The sequence below is a fragment of the Coregonus lavaretus genome (assembly GCF_964263955.1).
Source record: "Coregonus lavaretus genome assembly, chromosome: 5".
NCBI lineage: Eukaryota > Metazoa > Chordata > Actinopteri > Salmoniformes > Salmonidae > Coregonus > Coregonus lavaretus.
The window spans coordinates 54,014,422-54,033,723 of NC_139992.1; the positions used below are offsets into that span (position 1 = coordinate 54,014,422).

Genomic DNA, 19,302 nt, shown 5'->3' on the forward strand with positions numbered 1-19,302 from the left:
AGCACTGGGCCATGGCTCCGGCGGACATGCTCTCACATGGGGCCAAAGCCAGGCAACTGGTACTTTTCTGCTTGCATTTACATAACAATTGCAAATTGTGAACTTTATCACCTTCTCACAAAGCCACTGTTTTGATTACGCAGAGGTTGTTGATTTGTGAAATCCTCACCGTCAGCCCTAGCTACGGAAACACAACTTCCCTAGTATAACATAAGCCCATATACAGTAGTGTAGCAAGAAATGCAACATAATTAGTGTAAGAGGTAGAGCCCGACCAATCTATCGGTTTACCAATATTAAGTTGGCCAATATTAGCCTTTTACCGATGTATTTGTATCAGCATTTGATCCATTGAAAAGGACCTATACAAGATGCAGAGCAAACGCTCTGCAAAAAAGTTGTTCTTCATAGAATTTCACTTTATCGTGCATTTCATTATTTGTCCTGAGGGCGGCAATAGTACTGCTCGTCCATTTTGAGACGCTGTAGCCAGTACACACTTCCTCAAAATAGTCAGAATTAATCTAAGTTAACTCAAGAAATCTTCTATTAATTTTGACGTTTTTGCAGAGGAGATCTTAGTCATGCAATTTTACATTAACTAAGATGTTTGGTGCAGTATTTATCAATGAAAAACTGTGCATGAACACGAGTCGTCTCTCGTTGAATGACAACAAAGACTTTATTGAAGAATCTCTTCTGTTGACCAATCACCGACAAAAAGGGCATAGACTTCGGCTACTGACTTCAGCAAGCCTCGAGAAAAGATGTCCTGTGCCCGAAAAGCCCCCCCAAAACTTACCGAAGTACAAAAACGTAACAAAATGTCATCATACTATATGCCCGAACATTTCCGAACTGTTTCGGCTGGGAAGCATGCAGATGCCTTAAGACTGGACAATACCAGCTTGCCAGCTCAATAAAGTGCCAAAAATGCGCCCTGGGCATATACCTTTACGTGAAGTCTCATGGTAGGGTGTCAGGTCGTGACAAACAATGGATGGTATGCCCAAATGTAAAGTAAGTACCGTGCTAAGAACATTCACCTCTGTGGTAACGTTAACGCCCTTTAATTAAGCCAGCGAAATCTGGTGTTATATTTGCTCTTTGCGAAGTGTATTCCTCAAGCTCTGTCATTCAAATGTTTTCAGAGACACACAAAAAAAACTTTGCAGGTTACAAAGACGACATTGTAGACTCTTCTGATGACAGTGATGGGGAAGAAACAGCAATCAACTTTGTTGTTGTCACGGAAGATGTTGACCGAGTTTTGAAATCAGTGGAATGTCTGGAATGTGACTTGACACAACGGGCCAAGCAAGCTGTACAAACAAAAAGGAAACGACACAGGACGTCTTATTTAATGAAAGGGGTTGCAGTCTGCCGTAAAGCGTTCATCCATGTATACAGGTAAGAGTCTAGCTACAGTTTCAGATATTATGCCATTTCGCATTGCTAGTTATAGTATAATGTTAGCTAGTTAACTAGCAAACATTGAACCTATTTGGTTAACCTTAGCTAGCTATGACAATCGGTTTGTATTGCTAGTACTCTATGGATTGGGATTATGGGTCATTGTTTAGCTAGCTAGCTAGCTAGCTACATGTCTAAACAAAAGACCCCAAGTTAAAGCTTACTGTTAGCTAGCTACTTGACGTTAGATGGCTGGCTTGCTAGCTAACATTACATGTGTGATCTGTGTGTAGTGATGTTATCTCAGAATGCCATTTCGCATTGCTAGTTAAAGCCTAATGTTAGCTAGCTAACTAGCTAACATTGAACCTATTTAGTTAACTTAAACTAGCTATGACAATCAGTTTGTATTGCTAATACTCTATGGATTGAGATGATGGTTAATTGTTTAGCTAGCATTTTTAGCTAGCTAGCTACATGTCTAAACAAAAGACCCCAAGTTAAAGCTTAGTGTTAACTAGCTATCTGACGACCCATCAAGTTATCCAGGTGTGTCTGACGGTGATTACGGCTATCTATTGTATAATAATGCTAAAACCTCCAACATGATTGGCACTACTTTTATTGATCTCACATTATGTCTGTATTTTCCAGAGGTACGTGTAGTCGGGCTGTCTTCCTTCAGGAATCTGTGGAGAAAATTGCTGCCCCACATCTCAAGCACTAAGCCCAGGACAGACCTGTGCTGGCAGTGCCAGAGGAACAACTATCAGGTCTTCAGATCTGCCAATCTGCCAGAAGATGTTAAGTCAGCCAAGCTGAAGAAGCAAGAGCAGTGGTGTGTCTACCAGAAGATGGTTGCTGACTGCAAGACCACCTGTCAAGACCTGCCGTTGTCTCTGGGGGCCCCTACTGAACCAGCAAGCAAAGACATCAGGATGCATTACAGCTTTATTTTTGCTCAACAAGTAAGCAACATTTCCTCCTTTATAATGATTTTTTAAATTATATACAGTACCAGTCAAAAGTTTGGACACACCTACTCATTCAAGGGTTATTCTTAAATGTTTTACTATTTTCTAAATTTTCTAACACTTATGGAATCATGTAGTAACCAAAAAAGTGTTAAACAAATATATTTTATATGAGATTCTTCAAAGTAGCCACCCTTTATCTTGATGACAGCTTTGCACAGTGTTGGCATTCTCTCAACCAGCTTCATGAGGTAGTCACCTGGAACGCATTTCAATTAACAGGTGTGCTTTGTTAAAAGTTAATTTGTGGAATTTCTTTCCTTCTTAATGCGTTTGAGCCAATCAGTTGTGTTGTGAAAGGTAGGGTGTTATACAGAAGATAGCCCTATTTGGCAAAAGTCCAAGTCCATATTATGGCAAGAACAGCTCAAATAAGCAAAGAGAAACGACAGTCCATCATTACTATAAGACATGAAGATCAGTCTATACGGAACATTTCAAGAACTTGCAGTCGCAAAAACCATCAAGTGCTATGATTAAACTGGCTCTCATGAGGACCACCACAGGAAAGGAAGAGCCAGAGTTACCTCTGCTGCAGAGGATAAGTTCATTAGAGTTAACTGCACATCAGATTGCAGGTCAAATAAATGCTTCACAGAGTTCAAGTAACAGACAGATCTCAACATCAACTATTCAGAGGAAACTGCGTGAATCAGGCCTTCATGGTCGAATTGCTGCAAAGAAACCACTACTAAAGAACACCAATAAGAAGAAGAGACTTGCTTGGGCCAATAAACACGAGCAATGGACATTAGACCGGTGGAAATCTGTCCTTTGGTCTGATGAGTCCAAATTTGAGATTTTTGGTTCTAACCGCCGCGTCTCACAAATACGCAGAGTAGGTGAACGGATGATCTCTGCATGTGTGGTTCCCACCGTGAAGCATGGAGGAGGTGTGATGGTGCTTTGCTGGTAAGACTGTGTGATTTATTTCGAGTTCAAGGCACACTTAACCAGCATGGCTACCACAGCATTCTGCAGCGATACGCCATCCCATCTGGTTTGCGCTTAGTGGGACTATCATTTGTTTTTCAACAGGACAATGACCAAACACTCCTCCAGGCTGTGTAAGGGCTATTTGACCAAGAAGGCGAGTAATAGAGTGCTGCATCAGATGACCTGGCCTCCAACCAATTGAGATGGTTTAGGATGAGTTGGACAAAAGAGAGAAGGAAAAGCAGCCAACAAGTGCTCAGCATATGTGGGAACTCCTTCAAGACTGTTGGAAAAGCATTCCAGGTGAAGCTGGTTGAGAGAATGCCAAGACTGTGCAAAGCTGACATCAAGGCAAAGGGTGGCTACTTTGAAGAATATAAAATAAAATATATTTTCATTTTTGTAACACTTTTTTGGTTACTACATGATTCCATATGTGTTATTTCATAGTTTTGATGTCTTCACTATTATTCAACAATGTATAAAATAGTAAAAATAAAGGAAAACCCTTGAATGAGTAGGTGTGTCCAAACTTTTGACAGGTACTGTGTGTGTGTGTGTATATATACACACACATATACATACACACATACATACACAGCTGCGGAAAAAATTAAGAGACCACTGCAAAATTATCAGTTTCTCTGGTTTTACTATTTATAGGTATGTGTTTGGGTAAAAATAACATTTTTGTTTCATTCTATAAACTACTGACAACATTTCTCTCAAATTCCAAATAAAAATATTGTAATTCAGAGCATTTATTTGCAGAAAATGACAACTGGTCAAAATAACAAAAAAGATGCTGTGTTGTCAGACCTCGAATAACACAAAGAAAATAAGTTCATGTTCATTTTTAAACAACACAATAGTAATGTTTTAACTTAGGAAGAGTTCAGAAATCAATATTTGGTGGAATAACCCTGATTTTCAATCACAGCTTTCATGCGTCTCGGCATGCTCTCCACCAGTCTTTCACATTGATGTTGGGTGACTTTATGCCACTCCTGGCGCAAATATTCAAGCAGCTCGGCTTTGTTTGATGGCTTGTGACCATCCATCTTCCTCTTGATCACATTCCAGAAGTTTTCTATGGGGTTCAGGTCTGGAGATTGGGCTGGCCATGACAGGGTCTTGATCTGGTGGTCCTCCATCCACACCTTGATTGACCTGGCTGTGTGGCATGTCGCATTGTGCTGCTGGAAAAACCAATCCTCAGAGTTGGGGAACAATGTCAGAGCAAAGGGAAGCAAGTTTTCTTCCAGGACAACCTTGTACGTGGCTTGATTAATGCGTCCTTCACAAAGACAAATCTTCCCGATTCCAGCCTTGCTGAAGCACCCCGAGATCATCACCGATCCTCCACCAAATTTCACAATGGGTGCGAGACACTGTGGCTTGTAGGCCTCTCCAGGTCTCCGTCTAACCATTAGACGACCATGTGTTGGGCAAAGCTGAAAATTGGACTCATCAGAGAAGATGACCTTACTCCAGTCCTCTACGGTCCAATCCTTATGGTCTTTTGCAAACCTCAGCCTGGCTCTTCTTTGCTTCTCATTGATGAAGGGCTTTTTTCTAGCTTTACACGACTTCAGCCCTGCCCCTAGGAGCCTGTTTGGAACCGTCCTCGCCGTGCACTTCACCTCAGCTGCCGTTTGCCATTATTTTTGTAGGTCACTTGACGTCATCCTACGGTTGTTGAGTGACATTCGAATGAGATGGCGGTCATCCCGGTCAGTAGAGAGTCGTTTTCACTCTCTGCCAGTCTGTAGCTTTGTTGTCCCCAATGTCTGCTGCTTGACCTTGTTCTTATGAACCGCCGTCTTTGAAATTTTAAGGACGGAAGCAACCTGACGCTCACTGTATCCCTCTGCCAGTAAAGCCAGAATTGAACCCTTCTTTTCCTCACTCAAAACTTTCCTTTTCAACTCTTTTGGCATGGTCAATAGTTTTTTTTTTTATTAATATTACTTTTGAGGTACTATTAGCACTGTTTTTGCCATCCAGCTGGTCCTATTGTAAGAGGATAGTGATAACCACAGCAGTGGTTTTGATACTTTTCCTCGTTAAATAAGATTTGGTTCAGGTGATCACCTAATCAGTACCTAATTCATTAGAATGAGGTGTGCCTATGTTGGAATTCAACAGACACTGGAATGGAATGGCTGTCATACATGTAGAGATGCTGATTTAAAAAATGTTTGCAGTGGTCTCTTAATTTTTTCCACAGCTGTATATATATATATATATATATATATATATATATATATATATATATATATATACTGTATATATATGAGGCAGGCAAATGCCTTTCACTGAGCTGTGTTAAGACAGACAGACAGGGGTGAGACAATCTTTTGTTGTTTGCAGATGCACTATCCTTCTGACACTATGCAGCCAGGTCTCATCTACTTTTTAAACTCCTCGCATTGTGGCTTGTTTGGTGTCTGCTGTGAAGGAATACCACAACAAGTCAACTACTTGATTGATGAAGGCATGTCTTCCAGCAAAGGCAGCAGCGCAGTCATCAACTGCATGCACCATTTCTTCACCAATTACAGAGTTGGGGAAATACGCGTGGACCTGAATTGTGATAACTGCAGTGGCCAAAACAAGAACAAGTTTGTGCTCTGGTATTGTGCCTGGTGGACCACGCACAAGCTCCACCAAAGTCTGGGCCTTCACTTCCTGATCACAGGCCACACCAAGTTTGCCCCCGACTGCTGCGTGAACACGGTCTGAGATTGCTGGTGTTGTGAAGGACAGCACTGTGACAGGGGTCAACATCCCACAGCTGGTTGGACAGTAGGATGGTACGGTGCTGGTGGAAAGCTATGGCTGGCAACAACACCTGACTCCTTACTCCAGGCCACTGCCACAGATCAAACAGTACCAGCACTTCATGTGAATATAATTTTCATTGTATGAGGTTATTCTTCTTATCTAAACTTGGGAGCTGAATTTATGTTTTGCAAGGTTTTAATGTCTTCTCAATTTTTTATTTTATTTCCTGTTTTACAGCTTCGATGCTGTGGAGCCTGGTGTTGTTGTCGCCAAGGAGCGTTCGGACTCAAGTCGGGACCAGGTTTCAGCTGCTGCGCAATGCTGACATCCTTCCTCCCATAGATGGTCTGCCTGTTCAAGCACCACCTGGACTGGACACAGCTAGACAAACGTATCTTTTTGAGAAGATCAGGGAGTTTTGCGACATAGAGGCTATGGACATCACATGCCCTGCACCAAAGTCAAGGACAGGACAGAAAGAGGCTCTCCGAATATAGATTCCCTTGTTCATGCGTGGTTCAGACGGACCAGTCATCAGCACTATCTGCAGTGCCTCTATTCAAATGACTCTCTCCTAACACACACCATACGTTGCTGCTAATATTATTATTATTTTTATCCTGCTGCTCAACCACTTTACCCCTGATTGTATGCATATAACTACCTCATCTATCACTGATATCGTTATTGTACATACTGTATATTATTTTATTTATATTGACACTATTTCTGATATTGCTACTATGCAAGTAACCACTTGGCTGTACCGTTTACACCTTCTGTAGAGACCCATCCACTTAGCAAGATGTGGCTGGGGCTTATAGCATTTCTTTCACATGAATTTAGATAAGCGTGTCTGGGTAAGCGTCATCTAATATTTATAAAATATTTTTATCTGGACAGTTTCTGTTTACCTGGAATTTTTCCTTATTGTAGGCTACTACTTTTAGTCTTAATCTTTACTACACTACTCACTGTTTAGCACATGACCTCACATGTGAATCCTTAAAGAGATTGGTGGGTGAGGCTGGCTTAAGAGCAATGCTGAATGGGTGTAGAGAAAGGAGAGCTCTCCAGTAGGTATCAAAACATTCAAAGGCCATTTTCTCAAAAGTGAGTTTACAAGTTTATCAACTTTCAAAGCAGAATTACTTTCCCATTGTTCCTCAAATGCAGTGTATGATATACACTTTTGTAGCTCTGAGTCTCTACTTTTATCCAATGTAAAAAACACAATTTCAAATGTTGCTACATAAGACCGATTTGAGCCAGTCGGTCACATTTGGTTTGCTAGTTCTCTACTCCACAATATACAGTGCCTTCGGAAAGTATTCAGACCCCTTCCCTTTTTCCACATGTTGTTACAGCCTTATTTTAAAATGGACTAAATACATGTTTTTCCTCAATCTACACACAATACACCATAAAGACAACGCAAAAACAAGTTTTTAGAAATGTATGCAAATGTATTACGAATAAAATTGATACCTTATTTACATAAGTATTCAAACCCTTTGCTATGAGACTCAAAATTGAGCTCAGGTGCATCCTGTTTCCATTGATCATTCTTGAGATGTTTCTACAAATTCATTGAAGTCCACCTGTGGTAAATTCAATTGATTGGACATGATTTGGAAAGGCACACACCTGTCTATATAATGTCCCACAGTTGACAGTGCATGTCAGAGCAAAAACCAAGCCATGATGTCGAAGGAATTGTCTGTAGAGCACAGAGACAGGATTGTGTCGATGGCACAGATCTGGGGAAGGGTACCAAAACATTTATGCAGCATTGGGGATGTTTTTCAGTGGCAGGGAGACTAGTCGGGGTCGAGGGAAAGATGAACGGAGCAAAGTACAGAGAGATTCTTGATGAAAACCTGCTCTAGGGCGCTCAGGACCTCAGACTGGGGCGAAGGTTCACCTTCCAACAGGACAATGACCCTAAGCACACAGCCAAGACAACGCAGGATTGGCTTCGGGACAAGTCTCTGAATGTCCTTGAGTGGCCCAGCCAGAGGCCGGACTTGAACCCGATCTAACATCTCTGGAGAAACCTGAAAATAGCTGTCCATCCAACCTGACAGAGCTTGAGAATAATGAGAGAAATTCCCCAAATACAGGTGTGCCAAGCTTGTAGAGTCATTCCCAAGAAGACTCGATGCAGCAATCTCTGCCAAAGGAGCTTCAGCAAAGTACTGAGTGAAGGGTCTGAATACTTATGTAAATGTTATATTTCAGTTTTTAATCAATTTGCAAAAATTTCTAAAAACCTGTTTTTGCTTTGTCTTATTGATGGGGGGGACAATTTAATCCATTTAGAGTAAGGCTGTAACGTAACAAAATGTGGAAAAAGATATGGTGTCTGAATACTTTACGAATGCACTGTACATCACATCAATGGAGTTGGCGGAGATGACTGTGGGAGGATTGAACCGCCGACTACGTTGAGTTGTGTTTGTTCTCTGTAGCTACGTTCCTTTGTTTGCTGAAATCCATACTTTAATAAAACTTTTGTCAAATACAACCACCTTGTATCGACTGACAGCGACTCCGCCCACAGTTATCGCAACCCAACTCCACCGAGATGAACATATCGTGGAGTTGAGAAACCTAGCTAACTTGCTAGCTATAGGTGGCTAGCTTGTCAAGCTATCAAACTTATTGGTAACAGCAGAGACAATCAATCCCCTCCTGGATCAAGTGCAAGTAGCCTTTTGAGATAATTGTATAACTTTATGAGCTGGGTTGTCTTTCCTTGCATTGTTCGTTCGCTTGCACTTATTAGTATTTAGCTAGCGTCTGCTATGGGAACTCGCTAGTACTTTGTAAGCATTTGTTAGCATAATATATATTCTTTACGTTTGGAAAGGAATAGCGCCCCCTGTGTGCAGTGCTGGTAGTACCGTATACCCCGGTATGGTACAGGAACATTATGAAGGTATGGAAATCTGGATACCGACTAACCCTAGGGAGTGTCACTGTTCCAAGGTCCACACTAGCATATCTTGTAGAATGAAGACATGTATTGGGCATGCACTGTAAGTAGTATGCTAGTTACTCACATCTTCTGCTTTCCTCCTGAGGAACAGCGTTTGGCTCAGCTCATAGACATTTACATTACAGATCAGAAGGACATCAAAGGCAGCGTTCACCCCCTGAGAGAAGAGATGAGAAACATTAGAGATTAGACATTCAAGCACAATCTAAACCAGCGACACACATCTTCATCAGAGAATTGCTGGGTCAAGTTCACAAGAGTTAAATATAGGCTACAAATGTATTTGGCTTCCATTACTCAAGCTTAGTCAAACACAATGTACCCGCAGGGATCACATACACATACAAAAAATCTATGCACTTTGGATAAAAGCGGCTGCTAAGTCGCATTTATTTAGTAGTAAGGGGAGGATATTTTGATGCCCCTACCAGGACTGTGATGCCTTGTTCTTTGCAGAGCATAGCCGCAGCGCACAGCAAGAGGCTTACAGCAACCCAATGGATGGAAAACTTCTCATCTCTCTCACTACCTGCAGAAGACATCCATAGATGAGTTAGACGTAGTTCATAAATTAAATATTCAAACGATAAAATGGTTTATGCATTAAATATTCAAACGATAAAATGGTTAATAAACAATTTTTTGCTTATTTGAGCTGTTCTTGCCATAATATTGACTTGGTCTTTCACCAAATAGGGCTACCTTCTGTATACCACCCCTACCTTGTCACAACACAACTGATTCGCTCAAACTTATTAAGAATGAAATAAATTCAACAAATTAACAAGGCCCACCCGTTAATTGAAATGCATTCCAGGTGACTACCTCATGAAGCTGGTTGAGAGAATGACAAGAGTTTGCAAAGCTGTCTTCAAGGCAAAGGGTGGCTACTTTGAAGAATCGCAAATATAAAATATTGATTTGTTTAACAATTTTTTGGTTACTACATGATTCCATATGTGTTATTTCATAGTTTTGATGTCTTGAATGAGTAGGTGTGTCCAAACTTTTGCCTGGAACATATACATATATATATATATATATATATACAGTGGGGAGAACAAGTATTTGATACACTGCCGATTTTGCAGGTTTTCCTACTTACAAAGCATATAGAGGTCTGTAATTTTTTATCATAGGTACACCTCAACTGTGAGAGATGGAATCTAAAACAAAAATCCAGAAAATCACATTGTATGATTTTTAAGTAATTAATTTGCATTTTATTGCATGACATAAGTATTTGATACATCAGAAAAGCAGAACTTAAAATTTGGTACAGAAACCTTTGTTTACAATTACAGAGATCATATGTTTCCTATAGGTCTTGACCAGGTTTGCACACACTGCAGCAGGGATTTTGGCCCACTCCTCCATACAGACCTTCTCCAGATCCTTCAGGATTCGGGGCTGTCGCTGGGCAATACGGACTTTCAGCTCCCTCCAAAGATTTTCTATTGGGTTCAGGTCTGGAGACTGGCTAGGCCACTCCAGGACCTTGAGATGCTTCTTACGGAGCCACTCCTTAGTTGCCCTGGCTGTGTGTTTCGGGTCGTTGTCATGCTGGAAGACCCAGCCACGACCCATCTTCAATGCTCTTACTGAGGGAAGAAGGTTGTTGGCCAAGATCTCGCGATACATGGCCCCATCCATCCTCCCCTCAATACGGTGCAGTCGTCCTGTCCACTTTGCAGAAAAGCATCCCCAAAGAATGATGTTTCCACCTCCATGCTTCACGGTTGGGATGGTGTTCTTGGGGTTGTACTCATCCTTCTTCTTCCTCCAAACACGGCGAGTGGAGTTTAGACCAAAAAGCTATGTTTTTGTCTCATCAGACCACATGACCTTCTCCCATTCCTCCTCTGGATCATCCAGATGGTCATTGGCAAACTTCAGACGGGCCTGGACATGCGCTGGCTTGAGCAGGGGGACCTTGCGTGCACTGCAGGATTTTAATCCATGACGGCGTAGTGTGTTACTAATGGTTTTCTTTGAGACTGTGGTCCCAGCTCTCGTCGGGTCATTGACCAGGTCCTGCCGTGTAGTTCTGGGCTGATCCCTCACCTTCCTCATGATCATTGATGCCCCACGAGGTGAGATCTTGCATGGAGCCCCAGACCGAGGGTGATTGACCGTCATCTTGAACTTCTTCCATTTTCTAATAATTGCGCCAACAGTTGTTGCCTTCTCACCAAGCTGCTTGCCTATTGTCCTGTAGCCCATCCCAGCCTTGTGCAGGTCTACAATTTTATCCCTGATGTCCTTACACAGCTCTCTGGTCTTGGCCATTGTGGAGAGGTTGAAGTCTGTTTGATTGAGTGTGTGGACAGGTGTCTTTTATACACGTAACAAGTTCAAACAGGTGCAGTTAATACAGGTAATGAGTGGAGAACAGGAGGGCTTCTTAAAGAAAAACTAACAGGTCTGTGAGAGCCGGAATTCTTACTGGTTGGTAGGTGATCAAATACTTATGTCATGCAATAAAATGCAAATTAATTACTTAAAAATCATATAATGTGATTTTTTGGATTTTTGTTTTAGATTCTGTCTCTCACAGTTGAAGTCTACCTATGATAAAAATTACAGACCTCTACATGCTTTGTAAGTAGGAAAACCTGCAAAATCGGCAGTGTTTCAAATACTTGTTCTCCCCACTGTATATATATTTATTTATTTATTTATTTATGGATATGCTTCCAAGACAGAGATCAACGATGTTAACTTAAGAAATCTGAAAACATGAATGAGATGTGTGTGCATTGTCTATAGATGTGAAGCATGTTCTTACTCTCTCTGTATACATTCAAGCAACCATGACACACCATCTTTCATGCATACGACACCCACCTCCTCTGAAGGCTTTGCAGTAGGTCAGAAAGGAAAGCTGGAAGAACAGTGCACACAGTAGGTCTGCCCGGCCTACAATCCCTGCCACCTTAGAGAGAAAAAGAGGGGTTTAACTGCTGTACGAGAGACAGAATTCAGTCATTCAGCCGGCCACCGCAGCCCTCACACACCACCACCGGGTCTGAATAAGCTTCTAATAGTCTGGGCCTCGCTCAAAACGCACACCTTTCCGATGCACACCCCAACTGAGACGGGCCTTTGTTCCTGGCATGTCTCTAACGCATGTTTAATACAACAAACACCCACGGCTGTTGGAACATGTTGTGATATGAGGCTGTTATTATTTTGGAAAGTAAGTGAAGAGATATTGTTTTCCAGAGGGGGAATCATAGAATTGGGCAAAGTTACAATGGGCAACTTAAACAAAGTCTATCAGTTCGAAATGTTACATATCAAATGGTACACCAGATATGGCCGCCGTTACACCATTACCCACCACGGAATATTGCTTTGATTGAGGACTTCCCTTCTAGTCCATTCTGATTCTATAGAGCTAACAACCCAGTGTCATCATAGCTCCAGTGCCGGAGGTTTTAGTAACAGCACTGCCGACTCCGGACTATGCATTGCCCCTTGTGATGGGACCGGGTTCAATCCCCAAGTCTCCCACTTTTCATCTTTGCGTACAGTATCCATCTCATAGGTCTCCTCATCCCAAGTCAATCTCAATAAAACAAACAAATATTATGTGATAGCCATGCAAGAACGGTAGCTTCATAGTACCTGTCTGTGTGTTTTCACTATTTCTTACATCCCTCCCTCCCATACATTTTTTGTCTACTTACGCTTTCGGTGTGAACGGGGTGCGCTGCAAAGAGAAGACCAGCCAGAAGAGAGGCTTTGGGTGCGTGACTGATCCTGTTCCCATTCCCATCGTATGCCAAGCCACCGAGCAGTATTGAGAACATGTCGATCATCAGCGCTGATATGAGACTGTGCAGGCCGATGTTTAGCACGTGGAAGCCTACTGGGTGCAGCCCACCAGCCATGAGGTAGTTGAGTCTGCGTCCATAATAAAGGGATGTCAATACACAATGATAACAGCATGATTTCTACAAACAGTAATGATACAGGGATATCAATAATACACAATGATACCAACACAGTACCTACATGTACTATCAAATTGGCTTAGCTAGAGATACAATGGGACATTGTGTACTTATTTAATAATAAAAAATATATCTGAATACTTATACAAAACAAAAAATACAAACACAACATGTAAAGTGTTGGTCCCATGTTTCCTGAACTGAAATACAAGATTCCAGACATTTTCCATACGCACAAAAAGCTTATTTCTCTCAAATTGTGCAGAAATGTGTTTACATGCCTGTAAGTGAGCATTTCTCCTTTGCAAAGATAATCCATCCACCTGACAGGTGTGGCATATTAAGAAGCTGATTAAACAGCATGATCATTACACAGGTGCACCTTGTGCTGGGGACAATAAAAAGCCACTCTAAAATGTGCAGTTTTGTCACACAACACCACAGGTTTCTCAAGTTGAGGGAGCGTGCAATTGGCATGCTGACTGTAGGAATGTCCAACAGAGCTGTTGCAAGATAATTTATTGTTCATTTCTCTACCATAAACTGTCTCCAATGTCGTTTTAGTGTACGTCCAACAGGCCTCACAACCGCAGACCACATGTAACCTCACCAGGGTCTTGACCTGACTGCAGTTCAGGGTCGTAACCGACTTCAGTGGGCAATTGCTCACATTCGATGGCCACTGGCACGCTGGAGAAGTGTGTTCTTCACGGATTAATCCCGGTTTCAACAGTACCGGACAGATGGCAGAAACCTTGTATGGCTTTGCTGATGTCAACGTTGTGAACAGAGTGCCCCATGGTGTCAGGCATAAACTACAGAAAACGAACAAAACTGCATTTTTTCAACGGCAATTTGATAAAATACCGTGACGAGATACTGAGGCCCATTGTCGTGCCATACATCTGCCGCCATCACCTTATGTTAAAGCATGTTAACGCACAGCCCCATGTCGCAAGGATCTGTACACAATTCCTGGAAGCTAAAAATGTCCCAGTTCTTCCATGGCCTGCATACTCACCAGACAAGTCACCCATTGAGCATGTTTGGGATGCTCAAACAATATCCAGCAGCCATTGAAGAGGAGTGGGACAACATTCCACAGGCCGCAATCAACAGCCTGATCAACTCTATGCGAAGGAGATTTCCCACGCTGCATGAGGCAAATGGTGGTCACACCAGATACTGACTGGTTTTCTGATTCACACCCCTACAATTTTTTAAGGTATCTGTGACCTTGCATTTATATTTTTGTTCAGTGTACTTCGAATGTATGTGAAAGTAATTTAGATATTTAAAATAGTATTTGAACCCAGGTTTGGTTGTAATACTTAATGTGATGAGTCCAAATATCAGCAACAAAATGAATAGCAGTTTGGTTTAGAATCGTGAAGTAGTCCTGTGCACAGACAGTTGCAGCCTTTTCGGTGCATGGCTTTTATAATATAGGCTAGTTCTAGCATAGTTTTCTGTGAACACACACCAGGACTGACAGCCAACCCATCTCTCTAATTGCTTTCCCTTTTACACTGCATCACCAAAGGTATGTGGACACCTGCCCAAACAGCTCATTCCAAAATCATGGGCATTAATATGGAGTTGGTCCCCCCTTTGCTGCTATAACAGCCTCCACTCTTCTGGGAAGGATTTCCACTAGATGTTGGAACATTGCTGCGGGGACTTGCTTCCATTCAGCCACAAGAGCATTAGTGAGGTCGGGCAATGATGTTTGGCGATTAGGCCTGGCTCGCAGTCGGCGTTCCAATTCATGCAAAAGGTGTTGGATGGGGTTGAGGTCAGTCAAGTTCTTCCACACCGATCTCGACAAACCATTTCTGTATGGACCTCACTTTGTGTACAGGGGCATTGTCATGCTGAAACAGGAAAGGGCCTTCCCCAAACTGTTGCCACAAAGTTGGAAGCACATCATCATCTAGAATGTCATTCTGTAGCGTTAAGATTTCTCTTCACTGGAACTAAGGGGCCTAGCCTGAACCATAAAAAACAGCCCCAGACCATTATTCCTCCTCCACCAAACGTTACAGTTGGCACTATGCATTTGTGCAGGTAGCGTTCTCCTGGCATCGGCCAAACACAGATTCGTCCGTTGGACTGCCAGATGGTAAAGCATGATTCATCACTCCAGAGAACACGTTCCCACTGCTCCAGAGTCCAATGGCGGCGAGCTTTACACCACTCCAGCCGACGCTTGGCATTGTGCATGGTGATCTTAGGCTTGAGTGCGCCTGCTCGGCCATGGGATAGAAAGTTGTTAGGATGAATTGAGGCATTTATGAGCCAAATTTTTGATCTGTCCGTCTGTCTGTACATTGACAGAGCTACCTTGCAGACAGTCTTGTGAGTGAGTGAGTGTTCATGGCATGCATGTGTGTAACCTACCTAAAGGTGAGGACAGTGAGCGGCCTGTAGGACTTGTGGCTGTTGTTGCTGCTCAGGTTACTTCCCCAAAAGTCATTTCTCCAGATGTTGTTGAGGGGTGTGGCTGGGTTCAGGTCCTGTGAGAGAGACACATCAGAAAAGAGACATAACAAAAAACAACTTTAGATGGCCAGGGATTTTTTTATTTTATTACACATCCATTGATGTGTATAAGTAAGACTTGGAATATGACATAAGTATACTTTGTACTGTATGCAGTATGCACTGTAGCTATGAGGTTATTTTAAGCTACTGATGAAATGATGTACACAATACAGTCTTTGAATAGATCATGCTTTTATAGACACTGCATCTTTTAAGATGTACCTCAGAAGATGTATTGAGTATGTGATAAGTAGATCATATTATTACCTTGTTATTCACAATGGCTTCGGAATCATCGAACACAAAGTCTCCATCATAGCTGTTGATAAAGCAGAGCAGTGCCACCAGTGCCACAATGATTTTGGCATGGAGTGGGGCAAGCTTTGGTAAGGGTATCTGGTGGTCCCAATGAACTTCAGTCTGTGCCATGGTGCATAGGGTCTTTAGTCATCCTGCATCATTACCTATTCCCTACAGGAAATGAGCATGGAATGGTGTGATAAGACTGAAGTGTTGGTGACATAATAACAATAGCCTACCCCCTACAGCATATTTTTTTTTTTTCACCTTTATTTAACCAGGTAAGCCAGTTGAGAACAGGTTCTCATTTACAACTGCGACCTGGCCAAGATAAAGCAAAGTGTGCCTTTACCTTGTAGAAAACGAAGCTATTGGTTAACTATTGTTATTTGTACAATATTACGATTATAGAAATATCTTCACATCAGTCTGTTTGCAAGCTACAGGGCTTGCAGGGACACGCACGTAGAGCATGCATACCTCATTATATTGGAAGACGTTTTGGAGGATGAGCTTGCAAGCATGAGTTCCATCGTAGCGTCTTGATAGTTAGATACAACTGGCTGGCTAACCTTACTAAAAGAATTTCGTTGCAACCAGCATCAGAGCAACTGCTAATAATGGCAATTCATATAGCCTTTAGGCGAACTAAAATGATTGCAAATCTTGCCAAGTTGAGTTGTTGGCAAGTAAACGCTGTTCGCTAACTATTAGCCAGCTAACGTTAGCTGATGCTGTTCGTCGGATAGCGGCAACCAATTTGACTCCTACGTCTGCAGATGTACCGAAAGAAAACACTCAAGGTGGCGAGAAATGCAGATTGGCCGTAAACTACACCGCTAACACTGTCTATCTAGTAAATAAACAACTCGCGACTGTATGCATACACTGTCTGCCTGCCTGGTACTTCCTCGCTTGCTGGCGCGTGGAATACGTTGGGATGATGACGAAGGAAAGTGGATGTCACGTGACATCAAATGGGTTACGTTGGAACCACACAAGGCCGCGGATTGTATAAATGTAGCTATCTAGTTAAATTTAGATGCAGCTAACAGCTTAGATACATATATGAATAGATGTTTGACCAATAATGTATTTATTGCAATATCTTTACCTTGGAGTTTTTGAACAATTGATGGTTCTTTCATAGCCTATTAGCACCTGCAAAACTAGCAATTAGCCTATACAAGGTCTTGTGCGATTTGGTCTGTATGTAGGTCTTTGACTTTAGCATATGGATATAAATAAGAATGCAGAATATTTGACATTATGAACTTTGTTATGACATAACAGTCAGTTACCCTATTACAGAAAACATTGGCCTACAATGTGGAAGAAAGAGAGCTGGCCCCATGCAATGGAAGAATGACAGTAGACCTACTAGTACCAGGTACCAACCAACAAGACCGATAGCTGTGTCAGTGTCTGTATTTATTGAATTGTACTGACTAATGCTTTGCAAGGAGAAATATACTGTAAGTGATCAAAGACCAATAAGAGGGCCATGGCCTAGCCTTAAATTTAGGTGAAAAGTCAAAAGTCAGTAAAAAAAGAAATGCTTTCATATTTAATCATGGTGATGGTATTGCATATTATCTATGTGTAAGCATGAGAAAGACACTTCTTTTGATAACATTAAAGAGTGTTACTGATAAACTGCATCTCCATGAACAGAGGAGTAAATCTTATTTTGATAACATTAAAGAGTGTTACTGATAAACTGCATCTCCATGAACAGAGGAGTAAATCTCTCTCGCCTTTTTAATTGACGTTTTTGATTGTTTTGATATCCATCAAAGCCTCTCTTTCATGAAGACCCCAGAAGTTGAGAGATATGACACAGCACGACTACCAGAACACTTTAGCGGTGTAGCTTGGTTACCATAGTGACTGCAGCGCTGGGTGAGTCAGTGGGTTAATCAAATACAGGAAGTGGAGGAGGAGAGGTGGTTTTTAATTTCCTGATAAAGAGCAGGAGAGGAGAGCAGGAGGAGGTCTGTGCAGGAGTGGGCTGTCTGGTTTCTGCTCTCTGTCCACTGTAGGTCTACAAGCTAGATAAGCACTATCTTTAACCAGTTGACCTACCAGTGGTGAAGTTTTGGGTTGTTCTTGTGTAATAATTGATAAGTGATTATGTACATGAGGGTGTGGATATCTCATTTTACACTAGGATGATGTATGTGCTGAGCTCTGTCATTTTTCATTAATGGTGAATTCTTCTACCAACGTTATGCTTGAGATTATTATTTATTTGTATCTTACAGTGTATCACATATCTAAACACTTAAAAACTTGTTAGCATATGTATATATTGTACTACTGTCAATGGATGCTAGTCTATATGCAGTGGCTTGACATTAGGGGCTCTATTTTAACAAACCTAACACAATGGTAAATCTAAACGCTGGCGGTAGCGCTATAGGTTCACAGGTGTGTCAGAAAATCTTAGCAAATTTCACAACCAGAATTATGGGTGCAGTAGCTTGCGCGAAAGGGTTGGGTTTTGATGAATAAACAAGTTAAAGGTGTGTCGAGGCTTGACCCCTCACTGTCCAATCAGAACGTGCTCCATAGCTAAATATGTGGTTACTTCAAGTTGTGTATTTACAGTCTGTTATGTATTGCGTTGTCATCAACTCTATTCGAATGTTAGTGTAACGAAGACGCAGGGAGTCAGGAAGCAGGTGCAGTCGGTGAGTTTAATAAGAACGAACATAGAGTGAATAAACAAACAAGAGTAGCGTCTGAACATGAACACAAACAATACTGCCTGATGGGTGATAACAACGGAGTGCTAGATAAAGTGGGAGTAATCAGGAAAGTGATGAAGTCTAGGTGTGCCTAATGATGAGGCGCAGGTGTGCGTAATGAAGGTTGCCAGGTGTGTGTTATGATGGGTTGCCAGGACCGGTGGTTAGTAGACCGGCGACTTCGAGCACCGGAGAGGGGGAGCGGGAGTAGATATGACAGGAGTACGGGCCCCGAGGGCGAGGAGCTGACCGGTCCGGACGGCGAAGGTGGAAATCTCGGATGATGTTGGGATCTAGAATGTCATCCACCATACCCCTCCCAGTCTGCCAGGTACTGGAGCCGACCCCCAGGACGTCAGGAGTCCAGGAGGGATCTGACAGCATAGACAGGGCTGACCTCGATGTCCAGGGGAGGTGGAGGGGTGTCGTGGGGGACGGCATCAGCCAGGAACCACCAGCCTGAGGAGGATAACGTGAAAAGAAGGTGAGATCCGGTAGTTAGTGGGGAGCTGTAATCGGTAAGTTACCTCATTGACCCTCCGGAGGACTTTGAATGGCCCTACAAACGGGGGGCTCAG

General features: G+C 42.3%; 1 protein-coding gene and 1 long non-coding RNA gene across 2 annotated transcripts in view; one reads left to right on the forward strand and one right to left on the reverse strand.

Annotated features, from left to right (window-relative positions):
• tmtc4 (transmembrane O-mannosyltransferase targeting cadherins 4) overlaps positions 1-16,919 on the reverse strand; it is a 33,493-nt gene extending 16,574 nt beyond the window's left edge. The window contains exons 1-7 of the mRNA XM_084162765.1: positions 16,455-16,919; positions 15,942-16,145; positions 15,531-15,646; positions 12,864-13,080; positions 12,019-12,106; positions 9,600-9,700; positions 9,236-9,328 (exon numbers count right to left, since the gene is read on the reverse strand). Of these exons, the coding sequence (XP_084018891.1) occupies positions 9,236-9,328; positions 9,600-9,700; positions 12,019-12,106; positions 12,864-13,080; positions 15,531-15,646; positions 15,942-16,103 (777 nt within the window). The 5' untranslated portion in view covers positions 16,104-16,145; positions 16,455-16,919. The remainder of the gene's footprint in view (positions 1-9,235; positions 9,329-9,599; positions 9,701-12,018; positions 12,107-12,863; positions 13,081-15,530; positions 15,647-15,941; positions 16,146-16,454) is intronic.
• On the forward strand, positions 1,084-8,699 carry LOC311130096. Its single transcript, XR_014613333.1, has 3 exons — positions 1,084-1,410; positions 2,068-2,381; positions 6,408-8,699. It is a non-coding gene; the product is annotated as an uncharacterized lncRNA (long non-coding RNA).
• Positions 16,920-19,302: the final 2,383 nt, after the last annotated feature.